The sequence below is a fragment of the Megalops cyprinoides genome, chromosome 1 (assembly GCF_013368585.1).
Source record: "Megalops cyprinoides isolate fMegCyp1 chromosome 1, fMegCyp1.pri, whole genome shotgun sequence".
NCBI classification, from domain to species: Eukaryota; Metazoa; Chordata; class Actinopteri; order Elopiformes; family Megalopidae; genus Megalops; species Megalops cyprinoides.
Genome location: NC_050583.1, coordinates 41,990,160 through 42,012,911, shown reverse-complemented (window position 1 = coordinate 42,012,911; position 22,752 = coordinate 41,990,160). Strand labels below are relative to the sequence as shown.

Below are 22,752 nucleotides of genomic sequence, written 5' to 3'. Positions count from 1 at the left end.
CAGGGTTCAGGAGTCCGATCCCCCCAGATCTGTGTCAGTTGTGAGTGTAGGGCAGGACAATCCAGTGGTACATTTTCTGCCCTTTCTCTTGCTACATTAATCATTGAGTCTCTGACTGGATGCTTATTGAGGTAATATGACATTCAGCATGCTTGCGTGGGAGTGGGGTTAACAGTGGAATTCATTGGGAAAGGTGCAATGCCAAGAATGTTATGTCTATTGGTTCAGTTATTGAATTACACTGCATAAATTAGATTAAACACTAATATCTGGTGATGAACTGGACTTATTGGGACTATTTTGTTGTAAATAATCTCAGAAGAGAGCCTAACCGCTTTCATAGATGCAAAGCTAAAAAAATGCTGGATGAAAGACAAGCTTTTCTGCCTGTTTAAAGACATCTACTTCTGTTGATTTATTTTGTCAAATATTAGCTTCTTTCCAAATGTTTCAATTGTTTTTTGAAGAATGCCTCATAGTAACATGAAAAGACACTTCACCACAGGAGTGAGGTACAACATTGATTTACAAGTTAATGACTCATCTAGATATCTAGTACTGTATTGCCTATTCACAGTTCAAACACTTTTCTGTTTGAACAAGGAGGTCTATTCAAGTAGTCGTCAGTCTTGTGTGCATGTTTCTGATTTCGTCAGAGACTGTAGTCAGCGAGTGTGGAGCTTTGCCCCCTATTCACCCCTTCCTCTGTCAAACCTCTGCAGGTAGAGAGAGAGAGCCCCAGCACCCCAGTGTACGTCAATGTAGCGGAGCTCCGGAACAGCTTCCCCCAGTCTCCACCCTCGCCCTCCCCCCCACCTCGAGCATCCCGCCACCTCTCCTTGGACTTGGAGGGATGGGAGGTTCACACTGACCAGGAGAGCGGCCAGGATTATTACTACCACCCCACCACTGGGCAGACGACGTGGGACAACCCTTTTGGCCCCCCTACCAACACTGAGGTGCCGGAGGAGGAGCCGGCTCGGTCCCCTAGCCCGTCCCCCTCCCCACTGGCCGCCGGGACCTCCGACTGGGAGCAGCTGCTGGATGAGGTCAGCGGGCAGCATTACTTCTACAATCCAGCAACGGGCGAGACTTCTTGGGACCCCCCAGAGCAGCTGTCCTCCTCACCGCCTCACATGGAGTCCCTGGGCTTCCAGGATGATGGGCCGGTGAGTGTCACTTACTCCACTGCAGCCGTTTGCTGTGTGACTCACGCCCTTTTATCAATAGGTCACCTAAGAGCAGTGTTCACTCTCCTTCTGCACAGCAGAGAGTGTTGGAATTCATAGTTTTTTCCTTGTTTTTCCTGAGCATTTCTTTGTTATAGATGGTGGGCCAGCTTGGGCTGTGATCAGTACATTCATCTCTGAATTTAATCTGTAATTACTACTGTATGATACTACTATATCAACATCTATGCCTGCCTGGATAAAATTATGGATTTAACACTTGAGTGCTGCCTGAAATTGACATTTTCTTATGTCTAGTCATGACAAAGCTGAGACTTAGACTCACACTTAGCTTTCTATTCACCATAAGATCAGACTGGAGTGTTTACAAATGGCGGTCATCTGGCAGAATTTAATTATTTTTCAGGTCTGACTGTGGTTTTAGGCTGTTCTCCGGTAACATTGTATTTTTATAAGCACAAATGTTCACTGTGAACATTTTTATTCAGTGCATGGTTGAAAAACAGAGTAGTGTTAGAGTGTGAAATAAGGCCCTGTCTCCACAGAAGGGAAAGAGCAAGAGTCTTAGTGCCACATTCTGCACCCTCCACATATGGATGAACATACATATCCTTGTTGGATACCAAGTGTTCATTGCCAGAATCCTCAATCGAAACCCAGAATATACTGCTTTAGCTGATAAAGTAAACACAAGAGCACTACCATCCTTTGTCATAGCAGAATGTCTGTGACTATGGTATCTTGGTTTCATCCCATTAGTGCTTCCGTAGATTGACAGAAGATTGAAAACCTCCTTCAAATACGTTGTGTTTTTTATTCCCTAAAAAGCCCCCCCTCCCTGAAGAGGACTACCCTATAGACAGCCAAGAGGATCCTGGGACCTTGCCAACCTTCCCAAAAGAGTACACATTCTCCCACGTGACACGGACCACCATCCCACGGGCCAGCTTAGACACAAGTGCTCCAGCAGGCTGGACGCGCTCCGTCGACCCGGACGGGAAGTGGGTGTACACCAGTGAGAGTACGCAGGAGCAGGTAAAAGAGATCCACCCCTAGAGTGCAGTAGCATGACCAACCTGCAGAGCTTCTGTCTGTTTAAGCCGCCAGCGGCCATATTTGCCATAGTAATTTCACATTTGAATATGGTATTTCTGTCCACCATGAGATTATTTTCATAAGTTCTTCTTATGTCCGCTTTGTTTTGGCTGTAGTGATATGTTCCACTTCTAACTGTGGACAAGAAATACTTCATACACTCCAAGGTATTACCCTTAAGAATTTTCCTAGGCCCCTTTGAGATGTGCTAATGTGCATTTGCAGCATGCTCTAGCAATGGCAATTAGCATAAAGTAAATGCTTAGGGTAAGTCAGAGACTGATCTTACTGAGTCATTTCCCATTAGTGAATTTTTTCAGAAAGACCAACCAAGAATCTTTGCTTTGTCAGTTCACTGCAGGTGAATTGTGACTAGAAGTGGAGTTCTGTTTTAAAATGATCAAAGATTAAACAAAATGATTAGCTGATTTTTACAGATATCAGTAAAGATTCCATTGTTGTTCCATTGTTGAGTTCTATTGTCAGAAGTAATGCTGTAATGTCAAATATCATGGCAATGCATCTTTTTACCCCTCTGTGATGCAGTCTGTTTCCTGTACATGCCTACAGCGTCTTCCTTTCTGAAAGTCACCATGGAATGTATCACCACTAGTGGTTTCAGAAATGCACAACACCTTTTCCAAGAATGAAAAACAATATGGTGTTGTTCACCAAGCAGATCTGTTATTGTTACTGTGTGGGTGTGTGGGGAACTATTTTAAAGGGAATTGCATTCAAGTAGTTCTGTGTACGTGTGTGTGGATTTCAGCTGGATGGATGGATTTTAAAATTTAAGAATAAGCTCAAGTGTAAGTGATTTCCTTCATGCCCTCCATACAAACGGACAAGAATTCTGAAGTTTATCCTGAAATTTTACATATCTACTTTCTTTTATTTGGTTGTTTGTGTCTATTGTGGCAGTGGATCAAATCACTTGATGACAGGGGACAGGCCTACTATTACACAAGAGATGGATCCAGATCCCAGTGGAGCTTACCCGAGGTAGAGTGGATTGTGGCTGCTGTGTTTATTTTTGAAAAATGCAAATTGCATGCAAAGTTTTAAAAGAAAAAAGCACAAAATGCATAATGTATACTCTATTTTACATATGTTGACTATGGCTGTGTGGGAGGACATAGCCTTCACTGCTGACAGAACTAGTTTGAGGTACATCACCCACCTGATTCTCAATGCAAAAGTAATTCTTAATGTCTTGCCTGCTTCCCATTTGTGCTCAGTCAGACAATGGAGGGAACTAGCAGAACTCGTTCCTGTTCAGAAGCTGCTTTATTTTAAACAAGTATAAGGGGAGTTTAAGAGTGTAAATGATTGTTTATTCTTTATTGTCAACAGGTTTCCCTAACCTCAGGCCAACCGAGGGTGGGGAATGGAGTTGACCAGGAAGGGTCCTCAGTTTTAAAGAACTGGAGGCATACCATGGGCCCATCCCAGTTCAGCACATCCCAGGACGACATGGTGAGTGTCCACAGCAACCGATGAGGGGCACCCCTGAAATGTCCCTCAAAAGAGAGGCAATGCGGATGGAAATGTCTCAAATGCAAGTATGCTTCATCATGAAGCCTGCAAAATGGGAAGGGAAGTGAGCTTGGCATTAACTCTGAGCTGCAAGTGCTGCAAGCACGTCGACCCGGATGTTCACCCCTCATGCTGCAGAGGAGGCACTGGAGCACTCAGTGTAGCAGAGACAGCATGTGACTGCAAGCTAGCGGGAAGCATCTGATCCCAACAGCATACTGCAGTGCCTTCTCACCCTCATGCTAATGACAACATTTCCTAAACAGGACTAGGAAACACCTGGCTCAGTTTTCTTTTTTTTTGGTTTAGGTTACACATGCAAATGAGCTCTGGGTAACAAATGCAAAACAAACCATCAACCTAAATTTCTGTGTAGGTTTTGTCATGATACCAAGTCCTCCATGTTGTATCAATGAAGAGACTGTGCATATTGCAATGTCTTTGCTCAGAATTTTTGTAAAGGAAGTGACAATTCCTATTCTTTTCTCTCCTCCAGCAGAAGTTTCACCCAACTCACAGGAGGAAAATCTCTGATTATGGCAGCGATGCCTCCAGCTCCGGCAACTCCCCAGAGCTGCCACACCATGTAAGTTCTTTTCTCTCCTGGAGCCCACAGACACAGATGATATCAGATGATGTCATAGCTTTGGTCAAACCTGTCTCTGAAACTGCCCGAAGCACTACATGACTTACCTCTCAATGGTGCTTTGTTTCTCTCCCTGAAGGCTGATAGGTTCAAACACCGAAGGAACCCATCCAATCAGAGCTCCGATTCCCAGCATCATAACGTGGGTTTTTAAGGCCTTGAGTCCAGTAGATTCATGGCACACAGAGGAAATATGGGGCTTTTACTGCTGTTTGTAATAACTGTGATGGTGACTCATGCTTGTATACTAACCTAATCTGAATGACCCAGGAAGAAAATTGCATGTCACACTGCTTTTCTGGTGGAATTGTGAGTCAGTACAATGATTTCTCTCTGTTGGGGCTTTCAATGATTATGGACAGCTTCTTTGTTATTCAGTTCAGTTTTTTAACCCAATCTAACTTTTCCTATCTCTGCATATGTGGAGGCGTGATTAACTTGTTTATTTTTCACAGTACTATTCATTCTGTGTCTTGAACAACAGCTCAACTAAACAAACAAGACTGCAGAAACCATAGCGTCCACTGTTCACACACACAACAGTGACTAATGACACTGTGATCTGACAACACCCAACCTCACACCCCACAGCCACACCATCTCACCACAGCTCGCAGGGACAACACCCTAGAAGGAGGAAGTAGAATGTTGTACACCACTCTATTCTCAATGCCAAGCCATCCATTTTCTCCTGGCCTCGGCTTCATATTTCAAGAGATGATGGTTTGTTTCAATGCCATGAACTTTATGTCATCCTTGTTTTGAAGCTGTAATGTCAATCACAATCTAGCGACAAATAAATCATGGAGCTGCAGATGCAGGCGGGCCATACTGCCCCCCTGTGTCTGTGTAAAGCCATTGCAGCACATCCTTGTGTGGAGACATACATTGGAGACAGCAGTCATGCTGCAATATTTTATATGAAGCCTCAGGTTTTCATTTGCAAACTTAGCTGTGTTGCAACATCTTTAATGACAAGTAATTAAAACCTGGCTAATGAACAGCTCACTTCTCATAAATTCTAATCTATATGAGGAGAATTCCAATCTATATTGTGAAAACAATGCTTCTGTTTATGACTGTGTAACTCTGATTAAACCTGATTCAGAAGTCACAATGGACATTCATGTAATTTTTAGTCAAATAAACCCAAAGACATTAATGAATCAGCTCTGTGTTGACTAGGTATGAATAACAGCCACATACTCTTAACAATAACATGTAAACCACTCTGAGGGGCATGCAGCTTCTGTTTTCTTTCCTTTGGTGCATGATAAGCTAAAGCAAAACTAAGCTAAGATTGTTTTGATTTGGGGTGTTTTGAAACAAGCTCTCAACACTTGATTTATCTTTCAGACCCAGATTTTGGAAAAAGCTGGAATTCTGAACAAAACTAAGATCGCTGAGAATGGGAAACGAGTGAGGTAGTTATGACCAATCCAATGTTCCTGCCCATTAAACTAAAACTAGGGATCAGGTTATAAACTGTAATTCCCGGGACAGACTAGTTTGGAGAAAGGTGCTTTTTCGTGAGTGGTATTCTGTTTAGTTTTAAATTAGTGAATTTCCGAATTAGTGAATTAGTGAATGGCTACCTTTAGATGAGCTTATACATGCCTTTAACATACATTACAAACACCTCCCCTAAATAGAATTTGACAAACTGGACTTCATTCAATGCAGGAAAAACTGGAGCCAGTCTTGGACAGTGCTCCATGGTGGAGTTTTGACATTTCACAAGGACCCAAAGTCAGCAGCGGGTGGAACCTCGGTAAGAAGCTGTACCTATTCAACACAGTGTTATGTCCCCATGGTAATATATGCCTGAGTATGTGCTTTTCAGCATGAGAATTCTACCTTCCAGGTGCTAGCAGGCTAACATTCTTAAGCAAATGCATTCCTTCATTCCTGAGCTAGGACAACCGGAATATGCTCTGACTGTGCCACCCTGCCCTGAAGACTTGTCAGGAGTGATCAGTTCCCATTTCCTTACCTATGCACTGCGTCTTACATTTACATTTACATTTCCAAGGGGCATTTTGAAAATGTAGTGATACACTTACGAAAACACAAATGGAGGTTTTCTCATACACACCCCCCCAAAACACACATACACACACACACACACACACAGAAACAAGATAAATGTACACATTGCTCTAGCTTCTAGTAGACGAAACTGTAAAACTTAAAAATGATTAAAAAAAAGGTTAAAAATGCATGTTTAGTTTTAAGCATACACTGTATCTGGCTGTTTGACTACATTGAATGCTGTGTTGTCAGTTCTGTGAAAAGTAGTCTTCATGTCCACAGAACAAGACCAATCAGATCGTGCCAGAATTCACACTGGAGCTACGGGGGGCAGTCATTGGCTGGGCCTCCAAAGAGAAATCTAGCAAGAAGAATGTTTTAGAGGTATGAGGTCTGAACGTTCTGTACTATATGGCTCAATGCAGATACAATCAGAAATACCATGTGACACATTTGATCATAACAGTAACAAATTATTCCTGTGAACTTATGTGCTATCAATCAACTCATGAAATGAATTCACCTGCACCTCACCACCTGTCATGTTTATTTGTCCCACTGTAACCTGCTGTGGCCATCCTTTGTCATAACATTTTGGGGCCGCGCTTATTGCATGCTTGCTGCCTGTCTTCAGCTGAAAACTCGAAGCGGAGCTGAGTTCCTTGTGCAATATGACACTGAAAGTATCATCAACGACTGGCACAAAGTGATTGTAGACACCATTCGACAGCTGGTGAGTCATGCTGATAGAGGACACAGCTCCTCCTGACCCATCTCTGGGTATTCTTACTGAGTGTTACTTGCACCCACTCCCTCAGTCACTTGTCATTATTGACTTGTACGTTAAATTATTGGCATTCAGCAGATGCTCTTATCCAGAGCGACTTACATCAGTTACCGTTTTTTTTTTTTTTTTTTTTTTTTTTAAAACATTATCCATTTATACAGCTGGATATTTACTGAGGCATTTATGGGTTCAGTACCTTGCCACCCACCTATGTTACACTGCCACCCACTTGTTAATCTTAAGTCAAGCGATAAGAGCTTATTCCACCTCCAGGTTTGGAAACTTGGGTCTTTTGGTAGGCACAATTCGAATTTGTCCTGCTGGAGTTGAAAATAGAAAGTGTATCTTTTTTATTTTAATGTCCAATATGTTCTTGCTGTATTTAACTCTTTATTCTAGATTTTGTCCTATACATTGTTTACATATAGGAACATCAATGGTTAACCATGTTCTTTTAGTTGAACCATTTCATGGAACATTCAATGAACAAAGTGAAAACATGGTCATGAACCCAATAAACATGGCCAGCAGCAAAATAAAACCATTACATTATTTTATGTTAGATGGTACAGGAAATAGGTACTGTGAAACTAGACTGATAAGTCTAAACTAAACTAGCCGTCGCTTTTGCTCAGATGATCAGATCCATGTCCACAGTGCCATAAGTTGTATGGTGTGCAGTTTATCATTCATGTCCATCCTTTGACAAATAGGAGCTGCCACTCTGAATGGGCAAATTTTATTTTGCCTCAGCGGATAAAAGCATATGATTGGTAAATGTCCAGGCTTTCTGTTTGTACCAGGATTTAGACCACCACTCTGAGGAGGAGGAAGGAGAGGGCAGTGAGAAGCCACAGGCCTCAGAGGACAAGAAGAGGACGGGTGAGTAGATCTGCGGAAATGGGCTTTAGATCACACACATACCTCTGTTTTTCACTCCATGAGATTTATTTAGGAATCCTGTGGGGATGGAGGAGAGAGTGAGCACTGTTTTTCTTGTTCTTGTTCATTTCTTGTTCTCAGGTTCTCAAAATTAACATCAGTGAACAATTAGGCAATTAATGGCACAGTGTAATCCAGATGCAGCTGTAACCAGAGCTGCAGAGTGTGGTCTTGTTCTCTGAGATGACATTATTTGTAATCAGTTACCTTTACCAATTGTCATTTTAGTGGATTACCATACCCCAAATTCCCAAACACAGTCATAACTGTATAACTAGCCTGCGCCTGAGCCAAGCATCATAAAAGGCTGAGCATCAGCATAGTGCCTGGGATGAGATTCCAGGATCACATGATGAGAGCTCCATCCACAGACCACAGTGCCACACTGCCATCCTGGTGAGGCCTGCTGTCATGCACTTCAGGCTTATAGATGTCCCTGCATTTATCGTACCCTTGCACCTCTCTGTCCCCACCAGCCACCAGGATGAGCGTGTCGGGCTCCAGTGTGGACATGGACCAGAAGAAGGTGCGCACCAAGCTCCTCAAGTTCCTCCAGAAACGCCCCACGCTGCAGTCCGTCAAGGAGAAGGGCTACATCAGAGGTGGGCCAGTCTGTTGCCTCCAGGATAGCCTGCTTGTTCACTCAAAGAACTTGACTCTCTGCTTTCTGCCCACTGCATCACATGACTATGAATGTTAGATGCTTGTCGATTAGCCCCTTCTGTCCAGCTAGGCTCTTTCAGTGATGCTAACTGGTGATATGCTCTCTGTGGTTCTGCTCCTCAGACAATGTGTTTGGTTGTAATCTGCTCGCACTGTGCGCCCAGGAGAAAACCACGGTCCCCAGCTTTGTGGAGAAGTGCATTAAAGCAGTGGAGAAAAGAGGTTTGCTGCTTAGATTTTTTATGGCAGGGTTGGAAGAACCTTGTAGATGAGGATTTTAAATTAAACAAAGTGTTGTCACTACCTATTTTATGTGTCTTTTCAACCTGTGACAAGCATGTGAAAAGCTATCACAGTCTATATTCAGTGCAGTTATTTTGTATCTTTTTTCATACCCTCATGTGCCCAATGATAAATGCTGATCTGATGACAAAGGCATAGGAAATACAAATAAAAATGAATACCATAGACAGTGGTTTAGAAATGGACAGTACTTGATCAGACTCCATTACTATGCAAGTACATCAAGTGGACATATTCTACTTATTTTGTTATAAAGGTCTAGATATCGACGGGATCTACCGCGTCAGTGGCAACCTTGCTGTCATTCAAAAACTGCGCTACAAGGCAGATCACGGTAAGGGTGATTCCCCTATCAGCAGAGAATATGGTTTCATTCTGAAGCTCTAGTTTGTGAACATTTTGGATGCTGTGATGTGTTTGTGAATGCAGGCTTCATGATTTCAAGAAACAGGCTTTTGTCCATGACACATGATATGCTGCTATCTAATAGTTTAGAAATGAGGCATTTTGTCACAGATGCCACTTAGAAAGAGAACCCTTTGAAGTCTTGAACATTCAGAATACAGGTAGGCAATGTGAGGGGGGAAAATTAAACAGAAATTGCATGTATCTTTTCAAATGTGCTAAAAATAATTGTAGGAAGTTGGGTTGCTAGTGGTTAACACTATTCTGAGAAGAGGAGTCCTTGCTAAATAACCCCTTACACTTGCAAGCAATAAATGTCCCTTTTTGTTTTTTTTTTCAAGATTCACATCTGCATGTTTTCAGGCCATAATCACTTTTGCCCCTAAGGTATCCATCTGCACTGCAGTTTGTTCTAATTTGGTGACAACAAAGGCATCTGACAGGCATGGATTTGTGTACAGGAATCTAAGCAGTATCACTTGCTCTGTGCCCTTTTCTTTTCATGCGTAATTCCCTTCATATTTTTTGAAGAATGGGCTATTTTCGTGTCAGTTGTGATGACATTTCTCCCAGCACTGCGGCATTGCAGTTTATTGAAACAAAAAACTCAAGTGGTTGGTTAGCTGCTAGCTAGTCATGACATGGCTCATATGAAGAACTCTCGTCTGTACTTTTTTTTTTTGCATTAGAGAAAGACGAAAACTTTTTGTATTCATACAGAATATTTTCGTAACAAATGTAACAAAAACGTATACATATTCCCATTTCGAATGGATTAACATGAAATTTTTAAGAGGCCTTGATTTGTTTGGATTTGGCCTGTTTAAGTCTATTTCCTTACTGAACAAATTTTGTTATGCTTATTGCAAAACAAAACTTGTTCATGAATTCTGTGTGTGTATTTTTCTATGAGTTATTGCGTTAAATGCATACATTTAGCGACTTATTGATAACAGCTTGCATCCTGCCTGAGACAAAATTATCGCATCAACTGCTCCTCAGTGCCAGGGTTTCCTTTTGTCCCTCAGAGGAGCTGGACCTGGAGGACGGACAGTGGGAGGACGTCCATGTCATCACGGGAGCGTTGAAGCTCTTCTTCAGAGAGCTTCCTGAGCCACTTTTCCCCTACAGTCACTTCAGCAGCTTCATTACAGCCATTAGTGAGTGATTCCCCTTCATCACACTCATTATCAGCAGCATATGAGATCCACCACACAAGCACCTGTGACTGCATGCGGGCATTGTATTAAAATCGACTATGTGTTGAATATTTGCTGCTCTGATAGGTCACCATTTTGAGACATTTTAAGCATAATTCACATGAATCCTTTTTTCTTCTGGCTCTAGATATGAATGATTACAACCAGAAGGTGGCATATATGCGTGCGCTGGTGAAGTCTCTCCCTGAGCCCAACCACGACACCATGGAGCTCCTCTTCAGACACCTGCGCAAGTCAGTACCGCACTACTATGACAATCTCTCAGTGTAGAAAGTTGCCTTTTTATATTGGTCATCATCCCACAAGACTTGATAACAGCTCATTTCGAAAAGAACGTTGACAATCCAGAACTGAACATATGCTCAACAGGTTAACATATGGGCCATCTTTTTGATGCTTGTCCTTTGTGATTGATGAGAAAACAACCCACTCAGTTAAACGGAGCCTAGCGTATTATTATTACTATATATCTGTGTCTGCACCACCAGTTTACACTGCTGTCATCATAAGGTCCCCCCTGCAACTTTTTGTTGCTTATTCCCTCTCTTTTGCACTTCCCGTTTCCTTTCTTAGTGTGATCGAGTATGGGGAGGAGAATCGCATGTCAGTGCAGAACATTGCCATCGTCTTTGGCCCGACGCTACTCAGGCCTGAGACGGAGTCAGCCAACATCACCATGCACATGGTTTTCCAGAACCAGATCGTTGAGTTCGTCCTCAATGAGTATGAGCACATCTTCTACCCTGGTTGAACAAGTGGTTCTCCAGCAGAGGACATGAGCCATGTGAAGTGAGAGAGCAACAGGAGCAACAGGAGCAACCAGGACACCATGCGCTGCAGATGGGTTCGGGCACTGCACAGCAAGGCCGAAGCGATGCTATTTGTCCCATGTTAACATGGGAAATATATGTCTATTATGTTATTATATATCTGTGCATGTGTGTGTGTGTTTGTGTGTGTTTGTGTGTGTGTGTGTGTGTGTGTGTGTGTGTGTGTGTGTGTGGATTCCCTGTTCCTTGCCATAGTCACTGGTGCAACTCATTCTTGTGCCTCTATATTTACCTGTACCTCAACTTCTCAAATCTCATATTCACGCCCTATTGAGGGGGACTTAGCATGCTACTTCAGATTTGTTACAGAACAATTCAGCATTGATGAAAATAGTCTTTTCCGTTTGTAGTTGTCATTCCACCACTACTGACAGTGCTTTCCACTGAGCTGTAACAAACAAGGTCATATTTCAGTAGACAGTTAGTGGTGTTTCCCACGACCTGCTGTCACCACATGCTCCCTGCTGTGCGGTATGTTTGACTTGGTTCTGCTGCAGTGTTCGCCAGTTTCAGCCCAAATCCCTTCCGCACTTAAGGGCCAATTGACAAACCCACCCCACATTTGCTTGATTTGATTGAACACGATCATGAATGAATTGTCACAAGTGAACTTTGGTCTGGGAGGCATGATCCATGCCAGAAATAATGGAAATCTAATCTGGCATATCTCACCACCGCTAAAAAGAATAGTCATCCATTGCAACTTTTCTAGAAATAATTTTTGAAGAGTGCTTTCAGTTACGTGACAGTTATTAAAATATGGATTTAAAGCTGCTGTATATAGAAGCTCCTGTACAGTTCAAAAGGTGTATATAATGTCTATATATTGTAATGATTCACTTGAAAATTCAGTTACCTATATATAGAAAGGGATGTACAAATGAAATATTACCACCACAGCAATGTGAAAGGGAAGGACTTGCTTGTAGAATTATTTGAACTTTCAACAAGAGCAATGTACAGTAATGTGGCTCCTTGTTGCATTGCCTATGTTTCAGACTGGGATAATATCATGTTGTAATCTATTCATAACATACTTATTAAACGTTAAAGAAAAGCTGAGCATAGCTGTACAGTTTTTTTTTCTTTTACTTTGTTAGCATTAATGTTTTATGAAAAGAGCATAAGTGAAAACAAGTACAGGATGGTAACATGGGTTTTGCCGCTGTACTTAAAAAGAGCCATGTAAATTACTGAAAATGCACACTTTGTCCTTTTAATAAAATAACTGTGAACAGGTGCGTTACTGGGTTTTGTATTGCTTACTAAGCCTTTTATTGTCCATTGTCTATGAGGATACGTGTGTACAAGGAAGGGAAGAATGGTTTAAACCTTTTTTTGTCTATGTATTATTATTATTATTATTATTATTATTATTATTATTATTATTCAATCCTTCTCAAAGATTGGCCAGTACCATACTGTATAATTAATTTAACTTAAACAACATTGACTGTTTAAATTAAATTGACTTGTATAACATTACAATATGATGTGTTATTTAAAACCTTAATTACTTTTATTTATCAGTGCTGTCAGTTGCCATTTATTTATCAGTTGCCATTTCTAATTAATTACATGATTGTTCAATTGTAATGATAGCTCATGATTTTAAACATATTTTTCATGAATCACAAACATCTTGCAAAGATTACACCCCAAAATAATGCCTTTCTTTATTGTTAATTCTATCTGGAATGACAGTATTCCGTTTTACAGGACAGTGTTTAATATTTATGAATTTAGTTTCAAAAGCATACAGAGAGGAAAGCAGTGAAACATCATGAGAGGGAGGACAGTGGAACTTTGAAAAGGAGGAGAGGGAGTATTGGACAGGGAGCATTAGGGGGTGAGGAAAGAGTAACTTTCAGGAGAAGAAAATGGTGATTATCAATACACAATCTTCAACACAAACATTTTCCTTCCTGTTTTTAGTGTATGAATGTGTATTTCTGTTTGTGTGTGTGTGCTTGCTTTTCACATCTTTCACCTCATTCACTTTCAATGGAGGGGAATGCGTGTTTACCTATACAAGCCTTTGTTAATTACATGCTTAACTGATTGTCCACCCACACCAGGTGGGATGAGCAGCAGCATGGGTTGTGAGAGGAGAGAAAGGGGATCAAGGATCAAGGATCAAGGAGTTTCAAAAGCGTACAAGAAAAGGCCAGGAAAAAACCCCATTGTTGGATTAGAGAAGAGAAAGAAGAAGCAGAGTGGGAGAAAGGAGAAGGAGGGCAGAGAAGGAGAAAGGTGGGTGGAGGATGAAGAAGAGTAAAGGGGTGACAAGACAAGAGTGAAGAGGAATGACCAGGTGGGGCTAGATGGGAAAAGGAGGATATGTGGTATGAAAACTGACAACAAAGTCCAAGTGAAACTTTTTAAAGATGGTGCAGGGTCTCCGATTTCATGCTAGGCCACGTTCACTTGAGTACAAACTATGACATTAAAAATTTAATTTGTCTTTCACAGCCTTGATTTTTTAATTCTATTTTTGCAAAATAGCCGTACAAAATTAGGATCACTCAAACGGCACATTGGTCCAGGGGTGTGTCATGTGTTTCTCTGCATTTGAATGAAGTGGAGAAGGTCTGCAAACGGACCACATCCTGGTGACCTCAGAAGGAACTGACAACACTAACCACACATTCTCTGGTCACAAAGTCTTCTGTATACAATACCCCTTCCCTTGTTTCAAGTTTTTCAGTAGGATTGAATGCAATGTTGCAGCACTTACTGCTGAGTTTCATTTAAATCTAGGGGCTGATGTGCATTGCTGTAATTGCTTCAACAAATGCTTGAAAACACTTTTGAAGCTTACTGAAATTACTCAGCATGTTTTATCAGTTGCATGGTGTTTATAGTAGCTTCCCCTTCAGCCTTGCAGTTGGTGGAAATCTGACATCATTACTGGAAACTCTATTGCCTCTACCTCTCCTTTAATTAGGACCAAGATAGTCTCTTTACCTGGCTTGAATGTTTTTTGTTTTTTTTGTTGTTATTACATTCCACCGTATGTAATTTTTGTTGTGTGTTGTATTAGCCGGAAAAGCCTGTGTGACCTCACTTAACCCTATCACGTGGTGTCGTCCCAACTGTCCCCTTGTTTCCCCTAATGACGTATTTCTTCCGTCATCAAAAGATGTATGATTGCACACGCGTATTGACATTATAGTATGCGCGGTTCTGATAGGTCGTTGAAGTCATACTTCCGTATGTTCTCCACAGTCCTCTAACCACTCTTTCGCATCAAAGATGGCAGACAAGGAGGTGAAAGGAGAGTCAGAGGCAGCTTTCGCGAAGAGAATTGATCCGACGAAGGAGCCTCTATCCGAACAACAAATTCAGTTCATCAGGAGAGTGGAGCTTGAGCAGTGGAAGAGGAAAACACAGAAACTTCGGGGCCGCAATGTCGCAACTGGCCTGGCTATCGGGGCACTTGTGATGGGAATCTGTATCCTTTTCAAGTTCAAATGGTTTCATAATGCTAACTCCTTGTAGCTAAATGGCTAAGTGGCAGTTGTATTTTCAAGTATACAGCAGTCCGTAATTGCTCGTATGTATCATTCATTATCTGTCTTTAGCTGATTCATTCTCTCCCACATTAGCTCGAGTTAGCAAGGAAATGTCGAATAAACACTACTATACAAACGTGGACAGTAGCTAATAAGCAGGTGGCAGGTGGATTTCGTAATGTTACTTGTTCGCAAACTAGCATGACTATCTACCGAATGCCAAGTTCGCCTAAAATTGTTAGATTATCCCCCAATAACCAGAGTAACAAGCACGGGTAACCAGGGGATAGCTAGCTAGCATTATTTACACAAGACGAAAATTCGCCAGCGTGTTTTAGTAGTTGGTAGCCTTGACTGCTCTGTGCGCCGAGATGGTTACACGTTTTATTCAGTGTCACAAGAGAGGATAATGGACGAGCTCGACGAGGAGGCTAAGACCGCAAGGACAAGGGCTCCAAAGACAGCAGCCAACTGATGCTAATTTTCTATTGGACCATGTGTCGTTTGTTTGTTGCACTGACATGGAGAAGATTACTATAAAATGACTGCCACTTTCCTGCCCCTGTCAGCTGGGAGCGCCACATCTCATAAATGTCTTAAGATCAAATACCAGGTTTTTGTCCACTGAAACATAAAGCATGAAGCATAGCTTGTTTATGGTTTTTGAAACAATGCTTTGTGATTGTGGGCAGTACAAATCAGTGGACTAAACCCTGTGACTTCTTACTGATTTGCCTGATTTCTTCAAATGCCGGTTGCCCTTAAACATATTCTTCGATTGAGTATATGTAAGAAAGTATAGTTTGAATCACGTCTTTTCGTCATTTGTTCGGGATCATCAAAATGTTGCTATTAAAATGTATAAACGTAAAATTTAAGGAAGCTTCCGACTGGGTACGATGTGGATTAACTTTTTAAGAGATGCAGTGGCTTTGCATTGAATATAATCCCAAATGACCTGCATTACTGACATGCAAAACCCATACCAACTGTATGTTAATTGTGTAAAGTACATTAATATGGAGTTTTTGAAAAATAAATTGACTTAAAAAGAAAGCTATCAGTTTTTTTCAACTGCTGTATAGATCTGGTAAATGAAGAAGCCTGTTTTTTACAGCACATGAAATGTCAGCATGCAATGTTAAATCACATTGTGACCATTTATTTAATATTTGTGCACTGAGTCTCAAAAGTATACGGCAACTTAAGAAAAACACCATTTTGAATTTAATAACCTTTATTTACAAATATGATTCAGGAGACAATACAACAATAATGTTATACAATAAAAAATAAAGGAAAAGGCACAGAATGAGCACAGAACTACAACAGCTTTGTGCTTTCTAGCGAAATGATTGACAAGAGTCCTACATTCACGAGTTAGAAGTCAATTATCACATTTTTTTCTGTCTCACATATTGTTTGTTTCTCTAAAGAATACAATCTCAAATTAATGTTACATATATCCAACATTCTTTGCCAATATGCACACAGTAAGGCAATAGTTATGAATTCACAGTTTGGATAGCATTTATCCCATCCCCCCAATTTCTATTATATTCAAGCAAGGTGCTACATAAGCATACAGACCAATTGCTAAGAAGGAGTCTAACCAGTTATCTAATTATGCACAATGAACCAGTCCTGGATGGGCCAAGCCCATCTAAGAATTCACTTATCCCCACCAAGCATTTCTAACCATTCTAACCACTACAATTGCTGACTGACTACGATTCTCAATCTTCTGATACAATGGTCCAATTGTTTACAGTCCAGTCCAAGTCAAATCAGCGCCGAGTCCAGCCCTGTGACAACACCCTGGCTTCTGTATGCAGGTAGACAGAACAACAGAAAAAGTGCAATACCTCAGTTGAGAGCTGCTTAACCGCTCGATTTCCATCATTTGAGAAGAGAAAACATTAATGCAATAATATTGCAGGCAAACGTCTTTTAACGGGACCAAGTGACTTTCTGTGATGTCAGACAACATGACTAAATTTTGGTCGCGGGCCCCGTAAACCTAGGTCACTGTTTTCTGTTCAAAGTTCAATCTTATTCCTCCTCTTGGTCTGGTTACCAACAAATAGCTACAAACATATGCCTTGTGAAAATGGCTACAGCTGGACAATTTTAAGGGATGTGAGAACAAGTAAGAAGAGAGCATGACCAAAACGTGTGGATATGCAATTATATCCAGTGTGTGTTCCATTTTTCTCTTTGGATCAAAGTACAGCACCGGAAAGCACACACAGGTTGTCCAGTGTCCCATTCTATCTTACTTTCCTCTTTGGCTCAAACTACTGTGCCAGAGCAAACATTCACAATTTCAAATGGCAGTTCAGGTTTTAGATGCTCTGAAAGCATTACACACAGTTGGGGTTTCTCCAGTTCATTTGTTTTGCGCTGACTTTGGTGTATGTGTGTGATGGAGTAAAGGCAGGAAAAGCATTCTCAGGGCCTGTGCACTCCGCGGGTTACACAATTCCAGGAGATGATAAGAATTCCTTTGGATATTTTTTTCATGATCTGCTACATGGTTATTCTGATTTGCTAAGCCACAAACTGGTGTGTGTTGCCTTTGCTAGGCATTGGCTTTGGTCATTAAAACAGATGTTGTAGATCAACATAAAGTGAAATGTGGACTTAGAATATATGCAGGTAATGGGATGTCGTACAGGTATCTTAAATACTTTGTCAGCTGGCAGACTTTCGATTTATTTTATTTCCTAGCCCCATCTCAATAAATTCAATTTTTTAAAATAACTTGGTTCAGAATGATGAGCTGTTAAATTTCTGTTGAGTGGGCTCGAGTTTTTTTTCCAATCTTTTTTGAATAGTGGTAGTTGTGTCTGACAACAGGATCAAACATATTCAAGACCCAGCCATGTACTGATATAAGGTGTCCCTCACTGAAATTCCAAACTGATATTGGTATTTGTTTGGCATTTTATAACTACAATTACATAACATTACTTAGCAAAGATCATTTGAACCATTAAACTGTGCAATTCAATTATCTGTATTAGTAATGCCTGTGTTAATCTGTCTGCTTTAGTAATATCTATTTCTATTTGTGTGATAATGTTGTTTTTTAGATGATACAAATACACATTCACAGGAAAAGTGGAAATGTCACAGTTTAAACCAACCCTGATTTTGGAGAGCTTCATACCATTAAAGGCAACTTGCGGTCAAAATATCTAATGTGATCATACACATTTTATGTATCATACATTATACAATGAACCCTAACCACAAATCCATGAATGAACAGCTTCAGAACTTAATCTCACCTAAAATTCACACTGATGATGACCAATAACAGAGTCGTTACTGTTGTTAATATTGAAAACATTTCAAAATGCATCCATTGTCTGGAAATACAGTGGGGAGATGAACCATTTACTTTGTAAATGAGCGTAAATGATTTGAGAGTAACAACAGGAAATCCGCACAGGAATGTTTCTGTATGTATCCTCTGTCTAAAAACAGTATGTACATATTCTAAAAGTGAATTTGACCAGACACATGTTGTCTATTGAACAACTATTTTACCATTTCATTTTTTACAGCCTTTTTATACGATACTTATTTTTATTTACATTCATATATCTATGTATTTATGTCATATTATGTAAGGTTAAGAGTCACAACGCTTACCTAATAATATAAATAATACTAATCATCCTTAGTAGTCAGTATTTTCGATGAGATTTAGCTCTGGAATATAACATCTCCCTACTGTGGACTTTTAGAGTATTGTATATAATCGTAGGATTTTAACTGCGTTCTCCTTTGTTGTGCTTTTACCAGTCAGAAAAGACTATGAATTGAATACTTATGTAGATAACAGGTACATGTTTTGCATACAACATTGCGTAAGATATGAAGCTTTTGTATTTATAATAGTAATTTACTTATCAAAATAAAAGGCTTATACTGCCCAGTTTGTTTTGAAAGAACACTGCCAACCTCTTAACTGATTTGGAAAAAATACTGTTTTGACTGCATTGTTACAACAGTGAAAAACAGGTAGAACTGCAGAGGAAATAAAATGACACATCCAAACACCAGTGGTCTGTGGAGGACAGAAACATGCATCACAGCCAGGGGGTGCTGTGGTTTCATCCACCAGACTGACACTCAATAGTGCATGAGAATTAAGTACCTGCAGTAACATGTAGTAAAACTGACAGGTAGAATCCAACCACTTCATCTCTCATCCATGGCAAGGCTGACAGTAGCTACTGAAACAATGTGGAAAGCTGGCAGAAATGTTCAGGAGGGACTACCAAATGCCATCTAAAAGGTGACAAATATTATATTCACACAAACAAGCATCAGATGGAAAACATTTTAAGTCTTTTTACTCTCCATAATGGAGCTTAATATCTGTGCTGTGATAGGTCAGCTGTGCATTTGAGAGTCACACAGCAGCCAAGAGGAAGCCCCTGCAGTCCCCTGGGAGCCCAACAGGGTGGCAACTCCCTTGGCCCACAGCCGTTTGTCCAGAAGAGGGGGTGCCCTTATTGTCTGAGGGGAAGTATGCTGCCCTCTGCACTGTGGGGCATGGGAGGGAGGGGCTCCCAGCGATGTCACTTCCCCAGGCAGGGCAAGGAAGGCTGCGGCAGTCACGCTTCAGTTGAGGTAGTCCAGGGAAACATGCTCCGTAGAGATGTCTCACTGGGAAGGACAGAGACAGGAGAGGGTCACGCAGGATGAAAGGACATCTGTTACACATATAAGCAAAAGTAATTGTCTAAAACTGACCTTTCTTTTAATATCCGCACTGCTACATGACCTTGAAAAACACTAATTCCAGGCGTAGCCTGTTCTTAAAGGTACAGGACTCAAGTAACATCACACTCTAAAAATAAAGACTATATGTAATCTTGAATATAACATTGTAATTTCTCATGAACAACCTTAAACGAGAAAGTAATGATTCCATATACTTAGGCTTGATAGGATTTAATTTACTCATGTAAACATTGGCAGACTTTCTTACGATGAAATTTCGACTACCCAGCTAAAAACCCTCCAACAATAAACAACAGTATATACAGACCAACCAAAGTGTTCGTGTAATATCTGAATAAAAATCAATTTATAAATAGCGCACACATTTTATAACTGATGTTATAAAAACATAGATTAAGAAAATAGAAATAATAGCCTTGTATTGGGGCTCTATTTAGTTGAATGGTAGCCTAATCTTTTAAAATGGAAGTAATCTGACTTGAAAAAATGTTTATTGAATGCAGGGTATTTTGCCCTATTTTTGCCCCGGGTTTAACAGACAAAGGTAAATGTAATTGACAATTGTTAAAGTATTAATTCCACTAAAGCCCTCAATTTTTAAGTCCCAGTTCCTTTTCTAAACACCTGTGTCCAGGTTTGATCCCCCCCCCCCCAATATTCTCATGTTTAGTCATTTTAGTCAACAACAAATAATTATTTAATGTCATAGAAATGTCAATAGATGTAGAAACATGAGAAAGCTAGACATCAATATTAATTTAAAAATGAAAATTATTAATGAAATGGAATTTGGAAAAAACACAATCCTACCAATCCAAAGTCTATTCTAAATTACACTGCTTAAAATCACACAGTAGCTGACAATTATTTGTCATCATGTGAAAGACAATTTTATTGAAACATTTAATATGCTTAAACTTCTGGCAATACATCTGACATATCTGGCTTCTTTCATAATACAATGTTTCTTGTACGTTATGTAGGTATCTGCAGATATCACAGAAATCTGTGCATGTGAAAGGTCAAGGCAGGGAGCATATCTTGTTAATTAAATAATGTTAGCAGCACAATGGCAGCAACTTCTTGACTGGCTCCCTCACAATATGCGGGGATGTGTTTTCTCATACAGAGGAGGGCTGACCGGGACTGAGCAGACAGTAGTATCAGGGTAGGAGGTACAATGCTCACCATTATGCTGTAGTCAGGTGCAAACGTCACCCCTTTGCTGGGCCGGTCCTGGGACCCACTGCTGCTGCCACTGAAGGAATTCTTCCTCATGATCCCTGCGGAATGAGGAGTCTTCCATCAGACTTGACAGAAAGCTCTGCACTCCGCAGGAGCACAGCTGGGACTACATGCCATACCTTTGCACATATGCTGAGAATCTGCACACGGGGTAAGCTATGGTTCCGGTTACTGAAGCAGGTGGGTTGTTTGTTTACCTGCGGGTGGCAAGATGTCCACTCTCTGCAGGCTGTTCCTCCGAGAGGGGGGGTAGCCCCCACCTTTGGACAGACGCCTCTGGCGGCAGGACAGCATGGCAGCTGGGGACACAATGCCGGGAGGAGGCACCTTCCCTATCTTCTCATAAAGCTCTTCAATCTCCCGCTTCTGAGTGGCCTGCAACATCTGCACCTCCGACAGGTGCCTGACAGCGGGGAGGGAGGAGGAGAGAGGCAGAGGCGCAAAATAAGAGGGAAGATTGTTGGTGTAACAGAGGAGGTCATCTAACACAGACGTTGTAACAGGACACCATTTACTTATACACGATCATTGAAAATGAGTAATGGCTGCCAGTGTTTATTTTTCTCAACGTTATGCAACTTATCAAACAATAGCGGGCAATTACGCTGTTAGGAGTTGTTAATTTGCAGAGTCTTTAGAGAAACAATTTTGACAGATCACTTGGCAGTCACTGAATGGAAAACAATGGAATTTAGTGTTCCTGAGGGGGCAGGTGACTGGGTGTGGAAGTCAGCCGAAGGAACACTCACTTCTCCCGGAGCTCCTGCAGCTCCTCCCACATGTCCTCGTCCTCACTCTCTGTGTCATCGCTGCTCATGTAGGAGGAGCTGCGGGTGTAGCTCATCCACAGGTGGTGCAGGGGGGTACTGTACTGGGGGCTCTCTGGACCCCCTTCCCATAGCCTCTCCTCTGGCTCCTGCGCTGTCACCGAAAGGCCGCTGTCCACTGATGTGCCCATCAGGGTAAGGCGGCACTCCCGCTTCTGGTTCCTTCCCTCTAACACTCCCCCATCCTCATCTTCTTCTTCTTCTTCTTCTTCTTCTTCTTCTTCATCCTCTTCTTCCTCCTCTTCCTTTGGGTCCTCCTGCTGCTCTTTGTCCCCGGCTTGGGTAGATTCACTCTCCTCATCAGGCAGGCGGGGTGGGAAGAGAGTGAGGGAGGTGCTAAGGCTGCTCTCAGACTCCCCCTGTTCCTCCGTGCTGCTCTCTGTCTCACTTTCCCCAACTGGAGAGGATGCGCTGGGGTCAGCCAAGAGAGGGGCCAGGGCTGGGACCGATGGCGGGGATCGAGCCGTGCTGGATGGGACAGGCAGTGGGCTCACCTTGCAGGGTGTCACCTGAAATCGGCCAACTGTGACGGTAGGCTTCTGTTCGGTGACAACTGGGAAAAATAAACGAACAAACAGACAGAGTGAGAGTGACAAAATGCTTATGCTGGAAAATCCTGTTTCAAAATTTCCACAGTGAACTTCTTCTTCTTCTTATTCTTCTTATAATGCAACTGTTAGTACCATAGACAGTCAGTTTAGACATACCCAATTTAAGCATATATGTATAAACTAAGAAGTACCAGTACAGGGCACT

The 22,752-nt window shown here is 41.4% G+C and overlaps 3 protein-coding genes across 6 annotated transcripts in view; 2 read left to right on the top strand and 1 right to left on the bottom strand.

Moving 5' to 3' along the window:
* Positions 1-11,771, top strand: part of LOC118777866 (rho GTPase-activating protein 27-like) — a 30,538-nt gene extending 18,767 nt beyond the window's left edge. Inside the window, exons 3-19 of one of the 4 annotated variants that reach the window (XM_036529100.1) lie at positions 723-1,169; positions 2,019-2,225; positions 3,207-3,287; positions 3,639-3,761; positions 4,321-4,407; positions 4,547-4,609; positions 5,824-5,891; positions 6,151-6,238; positions 6,781-6,882; positions 7,133-7,231; positions 8,089-8,167; positions 8,704-8,829; positions 9,014-9,112; positions 9,450-9,527; positions 10,627-10,758; positions 10,946-11,051; positions 11,392-11,771. In XM_036529100.1, the coding sequence (XP_036384993.1) occupies positions 723-1,169; positions 2,019-2,225; positions 3,207-3,287; positions 3,639-3,761; positions 4,321-4,407; positions 4,547-4,609; positions 5,824-5,891; positions 6,151-6,238; positions 6,781-6,882; positions 7,133-7,231; positions 8,089-8,167; positions 8,704-8,829; positions 9,014-9,112; positions 9,450-9,527; positions 10,627-10,758; positions 10,946-11,051; positions 11,392-11,569 (2,163 nt within the window). In that variant the 3' untranslated portion in view covers positions 11,570-11,771. Of the gene's footprint in view, positions 1-722; positions 1,170-2,018; positions 2,226-3,206; positions 3,288-3,638; positions 3,762-4,317; positions 4,408-4,546; positions 4,610-5,823; positions 5,892-6,150; positions 6,239-6,780; positions 6,883-7,132; positions 7,232-8,088; positions 8,168-8,703; positions 8,830-9,013; positions 9,113-9,449; positions 9,528-10,626; positions 10,759-10,945; positions 11,052-11,391 lie in introns of all 4 variants that reach the window. The other 3 variants (XM_036529091.1, XM_036529118.1, XM_036529109.1) reach the window with 3 other exon arrangements.
* Positions 11,772-14,850: 3,079 nt separating this feature from the next.
* On the top strand, positions 14,851-16,147 carry LOC118788538 (cytochrome c oxidase assembly factor 3 homolog, mitochondrial). The gene is made up of 2 exons (XM_036544568.1): positions 14,851-15,102; positions 15,535-16,147. The coding sequence occupies exons 1-2, from the start codon at positions 14,904-14,906 to the stop codon at positions 15,636-15,638; spliced, it is 303 nt and encodes a 100-aa protein (XP_036400461.1). The 5' UTR covers positions 14,851-14,903; the 3' UTR covers positions 15,639-16,147.
* A 3,286-nt stretch (positions 16,148-19,433) lies between these two features.
* Positions 19,434-22,752, bottom strand: part of wnk4a (WNK lysine deficient protein kinase 4a) — a 47,399-nt gene continuing 44,080 nt past the window's right edge. Inside the window, exons 17-20 of the mRNA XM_036541444.1 lie at positions 21,919-22,549; positions 21,367-21,572; positions 21,113-21,207; positions 19,434-19,846 (exon numbers count right to left, since the gene is read on the bottom strand). Coding sequence (XP_036397337.1) covers positions 19,844-19,846; positions 21,113-21,207; positions 21,367-21,572; positions 21,919-22,549 — 935 coding nt within the window. The 3' untranslated portion in view covers positions 19,434-19,843. The remainder of the gene's footprint in view (positions 19,847-21,112; positions 21,208-21,366; positions 21,573-21,918; positions 22,550-22,752) is intronic.